The sequence below is a fragment of the Apteryx rowi genome, unplaced genomic scaffold, assembly GCF_003343035.1.
Source record: "Apteryx rowi isolate R43461 unplaced genomic scaffold, aptRow1 scaffold_84, whole genome shotgun sequence".
NCBI classification, from domain to species: domain Eukaryota; kingdom Metazoa; phylum Chordata; class Aves; order Apterygiformes; family Apterygidae; genus Apteryx; species Apteryx rowi.
This window is the reverse complement of record NW_020451138.1, coordinates 2,593,929-2,607,749: the sequence shown is the minus strand read 5'-3', so window position 1 is coordinate 2,607,749 and position 13,821 is coordinate 2,593,929. Positions and strand designations below refer to the sequence as shown.

Sequence of the window (13,821 nt, the reverse complement as noted above, 5' to 3'; positions counted from 1 at the left end):
TTTATTAAAAATCTGCAGTTACTGTCTTGAAACTGTAGTCTAAGCTAGTTCCTTAGTAAATAAGAAAAACAAAAATCAAGTGACTTAAGTGCTTAATTTTATAAGCTGAACTGTGGCTCTGCTAACAGCACATGGGTATTTTAAAGAAAGTAGTGCAGGCTTGTTTGGCATTAGAGCTGTCTCTGTGTAAAACAAACAGGCACTTAAATGGCCTTTCCCAGGGAAAAAAAGAATAGATGAATTTAAGTGTAATTACAGCCCTACTACTGTTTGACTTTTATTTCTAGTAATAGTAACTAGCATTATGTAGTCTGTTGCTAAGGTGCTTTTATTTATCGACAGCAATACTTTAATTCTTTGGAGAAGGGAGGGGGGTATGTGTGTTGGCAGGGTCTACAGGGAACAGGGATAACAACCCCAAATGAAAGTAGAGCTTTTCCACCCTGCTTTTGCCAGCATTTCCTTGCTATTGTAATTCCTACAAATCACTTTTGGGCAAAGATCCCAGGAATTTCCACATTAATTGCACAGCAAAAGAGAAATTGAGACCATGGTGCAGCTAGTGACAGCTCCGTATCTGGTATGGCCACTTGCAGCTCTCGCTGCACACCCGATCCGTGGCAGCTGGCCTGGGCTCCGGGCAGTGGCACCGACACAGCCAGCGGCTGCTCCACCAGCGTCCAGCTGGATGCTGTGGAAGCGGGACCAAACCTCGCTGCAGCAACCAGCTCAGCGGTARCGGCCACAACAGCGTTTCTAATTGCAATCCTCAAAACCCATCTGCTTGTGACACGGGTCACCACCTGGTAATTCATGACTATTGTCAAGTGGAGCCACATAAAACCGCAACTGAGGAGCCTATTGTCTGGAGCCCACAGCCCAGCTCCCCTTTCCCCTTGCTGCTCCCAGTCCAAAAGCGAGCTCCCTTCCCAGCTGGCTGCGTGCCTGCTCTCCGGTCAGCCAAAGCAAGCTCAAACTACCTTGGAATGAGAACAGCGTGCGCTTACCCATCCCCTGTGTTGCCAGAAAACCTACCTCCCGGGGCTTGTGCTGGGAGCTGCAACGGATGCTGTGAACAAGAGTGTTCAACCTTCACTTCATCCACCTCTGGTCTTGGCTGCAGCTTTCAACCAGCTGTGCTGGGGCAGTTTGCTCCTGGGGGCAGTTTGCAGCTGGACCCTTGCCACTTTTCAGCTCTGCAGACCCACTCCTGGAGAGGAGATGACATGAGACAACTCTTAATTAAGAAATGGATGGGGAAGCAGATGACCAGGCATGTTCAAGCCTGTGGTGCACAGCTAAGCACCCCAAGGAGACATCACAGGCTGTCAAAGTAGCTAGACTTAAGTCTAGATAAGGGACGAAGGGGTTGCAGCTGGGATGAAGAGGATGAAGAGGCTGCAGCCTCCAGCTTTTAGGCTAGAAGATTTGCCACCACTGGACTTCTTTGCACAGATGCCAAGGCCCAGGCTTCACGCATGGGACTACATGGAGCATGTAGGGTCCCTGTGGAGTCAGAAGTCCTCTGAGCTGAATCCACCCCATCTCCTTCCTCAGGGTTATGCACACAAGCCTGCTCAGTAGTTTAAAAACAGAATAGAGACAAACCCATGAGTTTTTTCCTTAAGCATCTCAGTGGTTAAAGCAAGAGGAGATCTTGAAWCAATTCCATCTTCTCTGCCCGTTTCACAACAGGAATTGCCGTATAAGTCTCCCACCTTCCAGATGAATGTCCTGGCTGCCAAATAACCATTAGCACAAGAAAAGAATACCACATTTTCTTCTCAATAGTCCTATGGAGCTGTGCAAAGAGGTGTTAACAAACACCTGGAAGGACTCTGACCTGCACAGAAGAATCAGACCGTGGGTGAGGGAGATGCACAGACAGCGCCTTAGCAGCAGAAATGGCAGCTCCTGGGGGACTGCAGATTCCTCCTGCATCTGTTAAATGGCAACTTTGAGATACCTATCACCGAGTGGAGGACCACAACATTGGAGGTAGGTGTCAAAGCTGACAAACTCCCAACCATCTCAAATGAATGGAATTGAGGGTCATTACTGGCCAAAGTGCAAGGAGAACACTCAGCTAGGGGACATACACATACTGTGGAAGGGGCAGCAAAGTGGGGCACTAAGGAGAGCCATTTAGCATAGCCACCGTTGCAATCATTCCAGGAGGTGTCCGACCATCAGAGATTAGTTGGCAACAGCTTTTAGTACCCTCTAGCATAAAAGTCCTCTTCTTCTCTTGCTCTCCCCTTCCCGGCAGGAAAAAACCAAAGCCTATAAGGAAACCAGGCAGAAGATGTGTTCAAGTACTGTRAGAACGAGAAGCTACAATAGGAAATGAGGACAACAGGCATCTTGAAAACATGGTACAGGGTAGAAAGGTACAGATCTGAGGAAGTTTGGCTTAGGAAAAATTTGCGGTCACTAGGCCTGCATTCTGCAGGGTGGGGGGAGAGAAAGGTACCAATGCAGGGATCACCAAGACCCCAAGAATATGCGCGGTGATCAAGGCCAACCTCACCATGCATCCTGCACTCCCTGCTTCCCCGGACACAGTGAGGATTACAGGAGGATAAAGTGCAATTCATGACAGCACAGACAAGGAAAAGCAAGCAGATGCTCATGTTAAAGACGAGCTCCTCCTTCTGCCCTTTGCACCTGCCTGCCCAAGTGAGACCCTGAGATTTGAAGTGCACTTTGCCTTCACTTAAAAACCAAACCTTGTGCATTAAAACAAGTCTCCAGCAGTTAGCAGTGGAAAACAGATGGCATAATGTCCTTATCTGCCCACGCTATTTACAACAAATTGTTTAGCATTTCTGTGCTCAGTTCTCTTAAGAAAACAAATATAGCAGCTACTTATTTGTACCTATGATTTCATTTAATGTCCAAAGTCTTCACAAACAGGAAGAGCTCAAAAAACATAAAATATTATGGCAAACCCTACATATGTGAAACAGCTAATACCTGAGGAACAACTAGTTTTCAAACTTGTGCACATGCCAGGTTTTATATTTCAGCAAACATGGAGATCATTAACCCACATACGCAAACAGAGAACACCCAGTCTTAACAAGGGCACTTACCAGCAGCTGAAGAGCAACTTCATATTGAGAAATAAGGACAGCAGTTGTTAAGGAAAGATCTTCTGGAAAGCAGTACATCCATGTGCCTCTGACTTCAATTTTACCCCAGAGTTAACTTCCTCCCCACTTCCTAACTCTCAAAYCACAGCTGTGCAGTATTAAACTGCTAAAGAAAATCAAAAGCCTCCTTTTGCTCTTCCTTTTACAGGAGTGCATCTCAGCTGAGGGGAGTGATCCCTTGATTTACACTGGTGTGTGTGAGACCAGAACCAAGGCCTTTGTAGCACAGAGAGGAATACATTTAGCACTACAGACTGAGGAACAATTGCTTACCTTTATAGCAGGGTGTGAAGGGTTTTGCCTTTAAAGACATACATTATGGGAAGCAGGATTTTCCTGTCAAATGGCTGCTGACAAGAAAAAGAACTAGGAGAAGCAATTTCAAGATTGCACAATCTGTTTAAAAGTGAGAGGATAAAGAATTCAATATGACTTCCTTCCCAGTCTGTAAAAACTATATCTAAGATTTGTATAGGATCAGGTACATTAAAAATGATCAGAATGCAAAGAGTTAATGAATGATAATGCAAGGAAGAAAGATACAAGCATGAAGCCTTCTTGATCAGAAGCTCAGCTGTTTTGAATAGGCAAGGAGGAGTCAGGAGGCCTATAGGCATAGGGAGCAGCACTTTGGATTCACATAGCTGGTGTTTCTAGAACACCAGTTTTGGTGCCCGAGTTGCACTGCAGAAAGCGTAGCTGCCTTCCTTCCACGAAACTCAAGACTCACAAGGTTGAAACAATTCCTTGAGCAGACAAGCTGAAAGGAACACAGGTCACAGATGCAAAGGGGCAGACACATGAGCTTTTCCAAACCACTGTAACATGAGGGCAGATCTAGAGCTTGTTCATCTAAAGCACTGCTTCATACAAGCCAGTAGTTAGTTACAGGGAGAGGCTTTCAGGAGGGCAGATGATTCCCCAAACAAATCTGTAAGCTCTGCCCAGCCTCTTGCTGCATGGCAAGGCCTCCGTCAACAGAGGATTGCTCTCCTTCCTCTGGCCAGGATAGGAACCACTCATCCAGAGCAAATACACACCAAACAGTTTAGGAACATAATTTCAAAACAGTAGATAAATTTATTTCCAACAAAACTTGTTCCCAAGCCTGTTTGCCTAGTCAATTCAGAGGATGTTTAAAGAGAAATTAGGTGTGTTTGAATAGCAGTACAGTTAGATTATTTTAACCAAGATGACTATCATCAGAGACAGACTACTGCTTAAATCAGGCAAGGATCCAGTATCTGTGCAGCGACAGCTTGAATTTAGTCTTTCTTGATGGCACATGAAGACTCAACTACCCAAAGCGTATCACATTCAGATGCAGATTCTGTTACCGTAGGTTGCACCCGATGCGGCCTGGGCAGCCCAGCCAGGCAAGTGCTGAAGAGACACCGCTGGCAACGTTGCGTTGTCGGCCGCTGCCCTAGCTTCCCGCTCCGGATGGCACTGCCTGAGGCCAGGGCTCCCGAAGCAGGCTCGTACTCGTGTACTCCGCAGCTCAGCACCCCCACCTAGGCCTAAAGTCTCCCCCTAGCTGCCTTTGCCAGGTCTGACACAAGTCTTGCACTACCTCTGTTCATTAGTTGTGTATGTGAATTATGACCAGATGATGTGCCAAGGCTCTTCTGAAAGTAGAGATACACTTTCCAGCTTCCTGTGCTCATTCGAAAGCTAATTCCCTAAGTTAACTCTGTCCTGCTGTAACTCACCCTTTCCATTAAGTGACCCGTCTTCCCCACCAGTGAATACTTTCTTTGGCAGCTTCTACAGCTTCTCTTCTGCTTCCACTTGTAAAATACACCCATGGGGCGGGAAAAAGCAATTCACTCAGCTGATGCTATGAGCAGAGCAGAGAACTGAATGCAGAGCTGTCTGCACTTACTGCCCTAACTGCCAGTGACCACGACTCTACAAAATCAATAGCCTTTTTAAAACATAGAGATCGCACCAGCTTATCTTCACAAAATTAGCTTAAACCAGAGAGCTGTTGTTAATTTCCATGACCATAACACTTTGGGGCAAACAGTGAAGAGCTAGGACCCTTTAGATTGCAAGACATTATAGAACAGAATGCTCAAGCTGTATTTAGCTCCAGACACTATTAAATCCTGTATCAGCCTCTGTATTGGACATAATGTCATTAATCTTCAACAGTTCATTCATATATACCCATATTTAATTTTTAAAAAAGTTTTATTAGTCCAAAAGAGTCAAGTTTCCCATATGTAAAAAGTACACTGCAAYGTAACAGCTACTAAAGCAAAAGCAGTGTGTAAGGTTAAAAAAAATAAAATCACTTTTGGAGGAAATGTGAAGTTTTAGAACATGCCAGTAACTTCTAAATATTGCACAGGTTCTAAGTCTCACATATAAAAAAATTTTCCCTTTATGTAGCAAAATAAACCTGTGACAACTTTTTTCTAATAGAGACAACCAAGCTCTGCAGCCAGTTTGAAGATAAGTTGTATTTATTTTAATGGAGAATAAGGAAAAAAAAACATATTACAGTGTTTACATTCAATCAGTCTGTTATATAAACTTTAGTATTCACGTGGCATACATACTCTCATAGCCAAGTTTTTCCTACTGGCTAACATCACACAAACATTAGATATTATAGGCACAACACAGCTATAAACGAGCACTGAAGTCAATGGAACATGCTTTTCAGCTCAAATCATCTTGTGCAGCTCTGGGTTCTGAATGGATATGAAATGTTATCACACTGAAAAAGCAAGACACCCTCATTTCAAGATGCTTTTCAACAGATCTTGATTATCTGACATCTTCCAAACAAGTGGAACTTTAAAAGCAACTCCCGTGTGCCTTTTTTACTTGAATTGGCGATATCATGGGCTGTATTTAGATTCCTGAGCATTTACAGAAGGTTACACATTCATCACCTTCATTCTACTCAATGACACTGCCACAGGACACACTCAGAACTGCTTTTGCTCCAGCCAACATCCTTTTCATCCGGGAACCAGTTTATGAGCAAAGGTGATCTCGTCATGTATTGTGGGAGGATGGATACACTTTTTTTACAATGGTGTTTTAACAAGGGTACTCTCTGGCTCTTCTTCAGAAAGCTCTGCTGCAATCTGTGTCTGGGAAGTTGCTTTCTCCAAGTACGTTTTCCCTGACAAGTACCTGTCAGCCTGAGGCAAATCTTTTACTTTTTCTTTGTCTTCTGGTAATTGGTCTTCACAAATCTTAGCAGGTTAAGAATAGCAGCTGGTGTAATTCCAGGGATGCGGCTGACTGCACCAATCTGTGTGTGGAAACAGAACAACATAACCAACAACAAACTTCACTCTGAAGCTAGTGAGAAATAAAATCAAAATCAGCCTATATTCCTCTCCCCAATTCTCCTCACCCCTCCATATCCCCTAGAAAGACATGGAAGGGTTTCATTGGTGTTCAGCTGATGCTCTGGTCCAACATCTTACCGTCTGGGGACGGTTAGAATTCAGTTTCTCCCGCACTTCTGCTGACAGAGATGCATCAATGGCAAAGTAATCTAGGTCCTCTGGCAGTCGGAGGGCTTCATCACGACGCACTTCTTCTATTTCCTGCTGCTGATTGACTACACACCACTCGTAAGCAGCTGTAATGGAGGATTAGGGAAACAAAAGGACCAGATATAGACGTTCACAGGAAACTGGTCATTTGCAGGAATTTTTGGAAGCAAAATGAGCAATTCCAGTGGGACTGTCAAAAACATCTAAAGGAAGGTTCCAGCTAAAGAGCCTCATTGACATCACAATTTTGAAAGAAGCCATACCCCTTAATTTATTATAAGAATTAAGACACAGGTTGGCTTTTTCTCTCATTCCAGGAGAAGACAGTCTCTTTAACAGAGGAGTAAAGAGGAAAAACCCAGGAGTGAGCACAAATACTTAATTGCTCTCACACCACAAAAGAGAAACACTGGTGCCTGAGTAGGGCTGTGGCCTAGGGTAACAGATGCATGCTCTGATAACAATACCCCACTTCACTAAGAAACAACGCAACCTCAAAGGAATGAATGGGTTGGCTCTCCCCTTACTGTACAAACCCTACACAAATCCAATTAGAAGATCATAACACTTGTACTCTACCTTCTATTTTCAACCTCTCTGCCAGTTCTCTCCACTGAACAAGCTTTCCCAGAGGCTCTGGGATAGCCCTTGCTAGAATCTCCATGTTGGCCTCCGGATACCGAAGGATGTCAAAGGCACTGTGGAAAACAAAAATAAGTTTATATTGTAGGAAGGACTCTCACTTGCATAACAGATTTACAGTTGTTCCCAGCTCAAACTTCTTAACATCTCAGCATAGGCCTGAACAATTGCAGAGCCAAGCTCACCTGCCTACACAGAAGAGCAGTTCAGTTCTTGGAGGAAGGCTCTTTAGCATAAAGAAACAGCAAGTTAAGAGTGACTAGATTACAGCGTCAAGGGGAACCTTTCAAACATACTGAGTCAGTGAGGTCTCAGTCACTGACTTAAAATAACAGAAAAGAAAAGGTGAGGTAGAAGATGGGTAAAGGAAGCAAGGGCCATGGTGTCCAATAATAACCACCATCTGACACTGCCCCGCAGCTGGCCTGAAATGTCACAAAGTGTCACCGCTTTGTGACACTCTCAGTATGGACAGCAAGAACCGACTGGGCCAGTGGAGTATACCCTTGCCTCGGGACACTGTGTCAAGCCAGGAGATGCAGCATAAGAAAAACACCAATGTTGTGCTTCTTCTACAGGTAAAGATGAAGCATCAGTCCCCTGAAGGGGATCAAGCTGGAATCCCCCAGGTAAGTACTGACAACTTCAGGAAACAAGGTGGACAAGAGGTACCAGTTTCACAGCAGATCTCCAAAAGCAAGCTTAGGTCAGACAAGAAAGTTTCAGCTGTAACCTTCACCTGACAGGTGACTTTCGACTGCTGCTAACAGGAACTTCTGGTATTAACTGGGACCATTTGGATATACTGAACTGAAGGGACTTCAGTGTTGCAATTCCATCCTCCAAAGCAGCTCTCATCTTAACTGTTTGATCATATCGCTCCTGAGACACACATCCAGCTTCCTTAAAACCTGCAGAGACAGACAGCATATGAGACAAAAGTCTACAGCTAGGCAGGGCTGTTCACTACAAGAGCCATCACAGGAAAAKACCTCTTTGGGTGAGCCTGGCATCGGCATTGTCAGGCCGGAGGGACATGCGGAACTCCACGCGGCTGGTGAACATCCGGTACGGCTCGCTGGTGCCCAGAGTGGTGAGGTCATCGATCAGGACACCAGTGTAGCCCTCAGTGCGACTGACAACGAAAGGGGGCTTGCCATGAACCCGTAGGCAAGCATTGATCCCAGCAATCACACCCTGGGCAGGCAGAAAACAAACAAAAAAGATTTATTAGTTCCTTCACAGCTAAAATATCAGCACACCTGTCTCCAAAGACTTGTGTGTCTTGGAAAAATACAACAGTCAGTGCTAGCAGTCTAAGCAGTTTCTTCCTTGTGGTAACTGCAGCTGTCTGAAGAGCTTTTTGGACCTTGCTGACATGACAAAAAAAACGTTCCCATGTGTTTTCAGTTATACCCCTCACACAGTCTCCAGGCTGCAATATTTGGCAGTGCTTACAATTACTTCTGTTACTGCAATCTCAGTATCAGCAGCAACTGCAGATACTAAAGTGCAAATACATTTTGGGCAAGTCTGAAACCATTAAATAACATCTCATAAGCACAGCAAGGGCTTAGCAGGGCTGCACATCAAGGATGAATGCCAAGGCAGTATCTCTTACACACTCTCAGATTCACCCACCTGAGCTGCAGCTTCTTCATAGCCTGTAGTGCCATTTATCTGTCCGGCAAAGAAGAGCCGCTGAACAAGACGAGACTCGAGAGAAGCAGTCAGCTGACGGGGATCCAGAAAATCATATTGTACCCCATAGCCTACAACAAACAAAAAGACAGATATGGGAGGGGTTTTGAAGGTCCCTATTTATCAAGAAAAGCAATCAGTCAGGCAGAGTGACTTAAGTTACCAATTTTTATTTACAATTTAAAAACAAGCAAGCAAAAATCTCTGGATCCAAGAATTAATTTTGTTTCATATGCACTTTGTTGTTTTGTTATGCTCTAAACAAAGGCTGATTTTTACTGACTGGTAACCAATACAACAAATAGATTTAGAACTACTCCTCTCTCTCACCTGGCTGTAACACTGTAGCTTTCTCCAAGCCCGGGATAGATTTGATCACCTGCTCCTGGAGTTCAGGTGGCAGTGTCATTGACATGCCTTGGGGGTAAATGACACCGGACTCCAAGCCCTCAGGCTCCAACCACACCTGATGTCTACGGTTTGGGAAGCGCAGAACCTTAGATTCAAGAGAGGGACAGTATCTGCAACAAGAAATAACCATAAGCACCATCTGACATGGAGAAAAGATAACTTTCCAGAAGCAAAGCAGGGGAGATCCAGCCAGTTTCAGATATACTGTCAGCTCATGACATTAAGAGCCTTGCACGATGACACATACTCACCGGGGCCCCTTTGTCGTCTCCCTTACATGGTCATTCAGGTGAAGATTATCCTGGATAATCTGCTGAGCTTTGGTGCTAGTGTGAGTCAGGTAACAGGGCAGCTGATCTTCTGGCTGAAAGAGGTCAAAGCTCTCTAAGTTAATCCAGCCACAATGCTCTGCACTTACTGAACAACTCTGCTCTGAGGATCTCCAAGGGCTTTTCAGGACAGCTGGCTCTCAATTCCTCGAGAGCTGGGTAGTGCTGTCATACCCACTGCACATACAGAACACTAACAGTCARAGAGCTTCAGCAACATGCCCCAAAGAAGATCAAGAACAGAGAAAAAACACAGCTTAGGAGTCCAGAATTCAAGTTCTATTCTATACAGTGTTCCTAATTACAGAATGGACATTCTTATTAAAGCAACATATTGTATCACAGCATTCAAATTAACCATAAGAACTCAAAGTTCTGAAGTAAGAGGGGTAAGTGCTGATCCCATAACAGCAATATAAGAGTTTGGTGGAGATAAAGCAAATCTCTCAAAAACCTGCAATTAACATGGAAAATCCCAAACAAATAAAAACAGTGTGAAGTATTTCACTGTTTGTTCTAAAAAAAGAATCAGCAGACTAACATTCAAAATAGTACTACCATTGCACTTCAACTCTTCCAAGCCTTTTCTACAAATACTGAGAACCAAATGATATTACTTTTATGCCCTTAAAACTGATTAAAATTCCTATATGCTGTGCGGCAAATTACCTTCTAGTACTTAATTCTGTGCTGTTTAACTACATTATATAAAAATGCTATTCATTTTCCAAGCTTTTCTCAGGAAAATTCAGTTTCCTCTGCACCTGTTTAAGTTGCTGTTAATATGCTATTTCTGAGCCCTGTGAATAACTCTATCTTTTCTCTTTACAAGTTGAAAGTATTAATAATTTCCATTTTCAACATTTTAGTCTCTTATTTTAGAGCTACGGTAACCAGCAAACATGTCTAATGATAGTATAACCATGAATATACCCAGCACATGAACAACAACATTAACAACATCGTACTTCAGGCAATTCTCATTCTAAAAGTACAGAAAGTCTGGTTGTCAAGTTGAGAAGTGAGAGGAAATGTACTTGCTTTTAAAGAAAACAAGTAGGTTTTTCCTTTGCATTGAGAAATATAAAACCTTAAATATGAATATCACCTAGCTCACTTTCCCAGCCACATAAATCTCTCATACCTTCTCCCTGGTTGATTCTGAGCCTGACAGTCCCAGAAGCACACCCCCCCTCCCCCGATTCACTACCTGGCTATAGGTGCATTTGATGTGTGCTATCCCACCTTGATCCACACAGCCCTGCTGAGGAAGCTGAAAGGCACAGGAGGGTTGTCAGCTGTACGTTTCTCCAGACCACTGAAGTCAATCGTATCTTTGGCAAGTCGGGGCGGTGTCCCAGTCTTCAGCCTACCCACAGCAAATCCCAGTTTCTCCAGAGTCTGGGCCAGCCCAATGGCTGGCTGATCTCCGAGCCGCCCAGCTGGATGCATCTCCAGTCCGATGACAACCATTCCCCTCAAAAACGTACCAGTGGTCAGGATGACACTCCTAGCATGTACTCTGCTCCCATCCCCTGAAATAGCAAGTTTTCAGACATGCACATATTTTAGTATCAACCAAACCCTGGCACTTCGGTACTTCTGTCTAGAACTAGCCTAATACACTCCACTGAATGTTTATTCATCTTTTGGCATTTGACAAAATCCACACTTCCATAGTAAAGGTATTAGTAGCAGTCACTGTAATAGGCAGCATGTATAATTACTTCTATACTTTCCACATTTCCCCACATATTGTACCCCTAATACAGAACACCCACTCCTGGGAACAATTCCTAAACACGTATTTCTCTGGGAAAGCTGGCTTGCTAGAATAACAAGTGGTAACAAAGCATGAGTCTGCTAATAAAAGGAATACAATGTTGTCTGCAGCATGTTCCTACCAAATATATAACACAGAATGGAATTCAGAATCACTAATCTACAGAAAATAAAACCTATGTAGCCTCCCAATATCTAATCAATCCAATTATCATATTTTTCACTGTATTACAGATATTAACCTGATTTAGTCTACAGTTAGCCTCCTCCGTTGACTAATCCAGCTTTCCAGCTAATGAATCAGAAAGGTTTACCCTGAAGGCTGCTCGCAGTGTAAAGTAATTGAAGGTACTCACTGATTACTAGAACATACCCAGAATGACTCCTGTGACTTGGCATTTCCCAGGATGGTCTGGTTCTGGCTCTGTCAAGAGAAGATCCTCCACAGATGCCTCATGAACTGTCAACAGTGGTGTATTAAGGATTTCTTTCTGTCATGAAAGGAGTTACTGCAAAAATCTAGGAAGTTCTGAGATGTCTGGTAGTCCCAGTCCTTGCTGATTTCCRAAACATTTATTGCCCTCTTCCCCTTTCCATCCTTACCAGGTCATTTGGCAGCATCTGAGACACTCAGACAATCAGCTACTATAGCAATCCCTGATCTATTAAGTAGAACGTAATACACAGATGAAGTTTAAGGTTAAAGGAAATTATTAGATCATGTAACCTAACCTGTATGTAAAAGGTTAAAAATTGTCTTTAACTATACTGAGCCACAACTTTCACCAAGTGAAAGCACCAAACAGAAATGTGTCTAGTGTTGATGGGAAGACGTGGAAAAGAAAAAAAAAAAAAAAAAAAAGTACCATCCTTCACATCCTTCACTGTTTACTCTCATACTTCAGATTTGAGTAATTTATTCTAATACTCTAGTTCATACAAATCCCCAGGAAGTAGAAACATGTTTTATACCAACCCCCACTCTTGATTTTCTCTTAGAATACTTCTACTCTGCACCCCGTCCCCCATTTAACAGTAACTGCTGCTTTTACCAGACTTTAGATATCCCTGTATATGGGTGATGTATCCTTGAACACAGGGACATTAAGGCCCCTCTACACTAGAGCTCCTGTTGCCCAGCCCAATGCTCTCTAACCCCTCTTCACCTCAGCTGCAGAAAGCAGGTCCCGGTTCCCATTATGGCAGTGTGGGGCAGAAACAGGAGCTGATGATACACACGGCAAGTTCAGCTGCTGAGTCTACCTGTTTCTCTGCATCCAACCATGCAGTGCTTGCAACACTGCGAGGCAGCAGCATCCTACCCCTGCACAAGAAACCTCACCAAGTTCTTGCAGACACTGTGCAGCTCTGCATAGAACCACACTGCCACCAGCTGCATTTTGCTTTTCAAATATAAAGTGCCAGGTGATATAAAGTAAAATACATTTTAGGTCAATGTTTCAAAAAAGAAAAAGCAACTCGTGTGTATGTATTTGAGCAAACATAACGTATAATAATAAAGTCACTTCTCGTTTAGCAGCTAAGACCGCAAGGCTCCTTTGCTGCAAGACAACTTTTTTTCGGCTCCCAGCTTAATGATGCTCTCTCCCATGTCCGCTTCAGTTTTTCCCAGTCCTCCTTCAAAACGCGGGCGCCTGCCGCTCCGCTCTCACCTGCACGTTGCGCTTGTAGAGCTGCCGGTCGATCTGGGCGCGGAGCCCCCACACTGCCGGCCCCTTGCACCGGTTCAGCACCTTGTAGTGCACCCCCGACCGGTCGCAGACGCGGCCGCACAAGCCGTCCAGGGCGTCCACCTCCCGCATGAGGTGCCCCTTCCCGATGCCGCCGAAGGAAGGGTTGCAGGACATCTCCCCTAGAGGCGGGAGCACACGGACACCTTCACCCCTGGCCCCGAGCCGCGAAGCCCCGCGGCGGGTCACGACGGCGGCGGGGGGGGGGGGAGCCGGGCCCGGTCCGCGGTTACCGAGGGGCGGGAGGGGCCGCGGGGGCCCCCGCGCTGCCCGCCCGCCCGCCGACGGGAGGCGCCCCCCCCCGCGGCCCGGCCCCGCTCTACCGATGGTGCCGATCCTGTGCGTGAGCAGCAGCGTGCGGGCCCCGCCGCGAGCGGCAGCCGCCGCCGCCTCCGTGCCCGCGTGGCCCCCGCCGATCACCACCACGTCGTAGCGCGGCACCATCGCCGCCGCATCCTTCTCCTCTCCCGCGGCCCCACCGCCCGCGCGGCGTTGCCCGGGGCGCGGCGGCAGCGCCAGGCGGCGC

General features: G+C 45.3%; 1 protein-coding gene across 1 annotated transcript; it reads right to left on the bottom strand.

Annotated features, from left to right (window-relative positions):
* Positions 1–5,613: 5,613 nt before the first annotated feature.
* MTO1 (mitochondrial tRNA translation optimization 1) lies at positions 5,614–13,806 on the bottom strand. Its single transcript, XM_026089999.1, is given in 13 exon segments — positions 5,614–6,355; positions 6,358–6,429; positions 6,608–6,765; positions 7,259–7,377; positions 8,061–8,232; positions 8,314–8,518; positions 8,963–9,093; positions 9,353–9,543; positions 9,685–9,797; positions 11,008–11,297; positions 11,918–12,035; positions 13,218–13,417; positions 13,619–13,806. Coding segments are annotated over 13 exon segments (2,046 nt in total). The 5' UTR covers positions 13,740–13,806; the 3' UTR covers positions 5,614–6,199.
* Between the last annotated feature and the right edge of the window lie 15 nt (positions 13,807–13,821).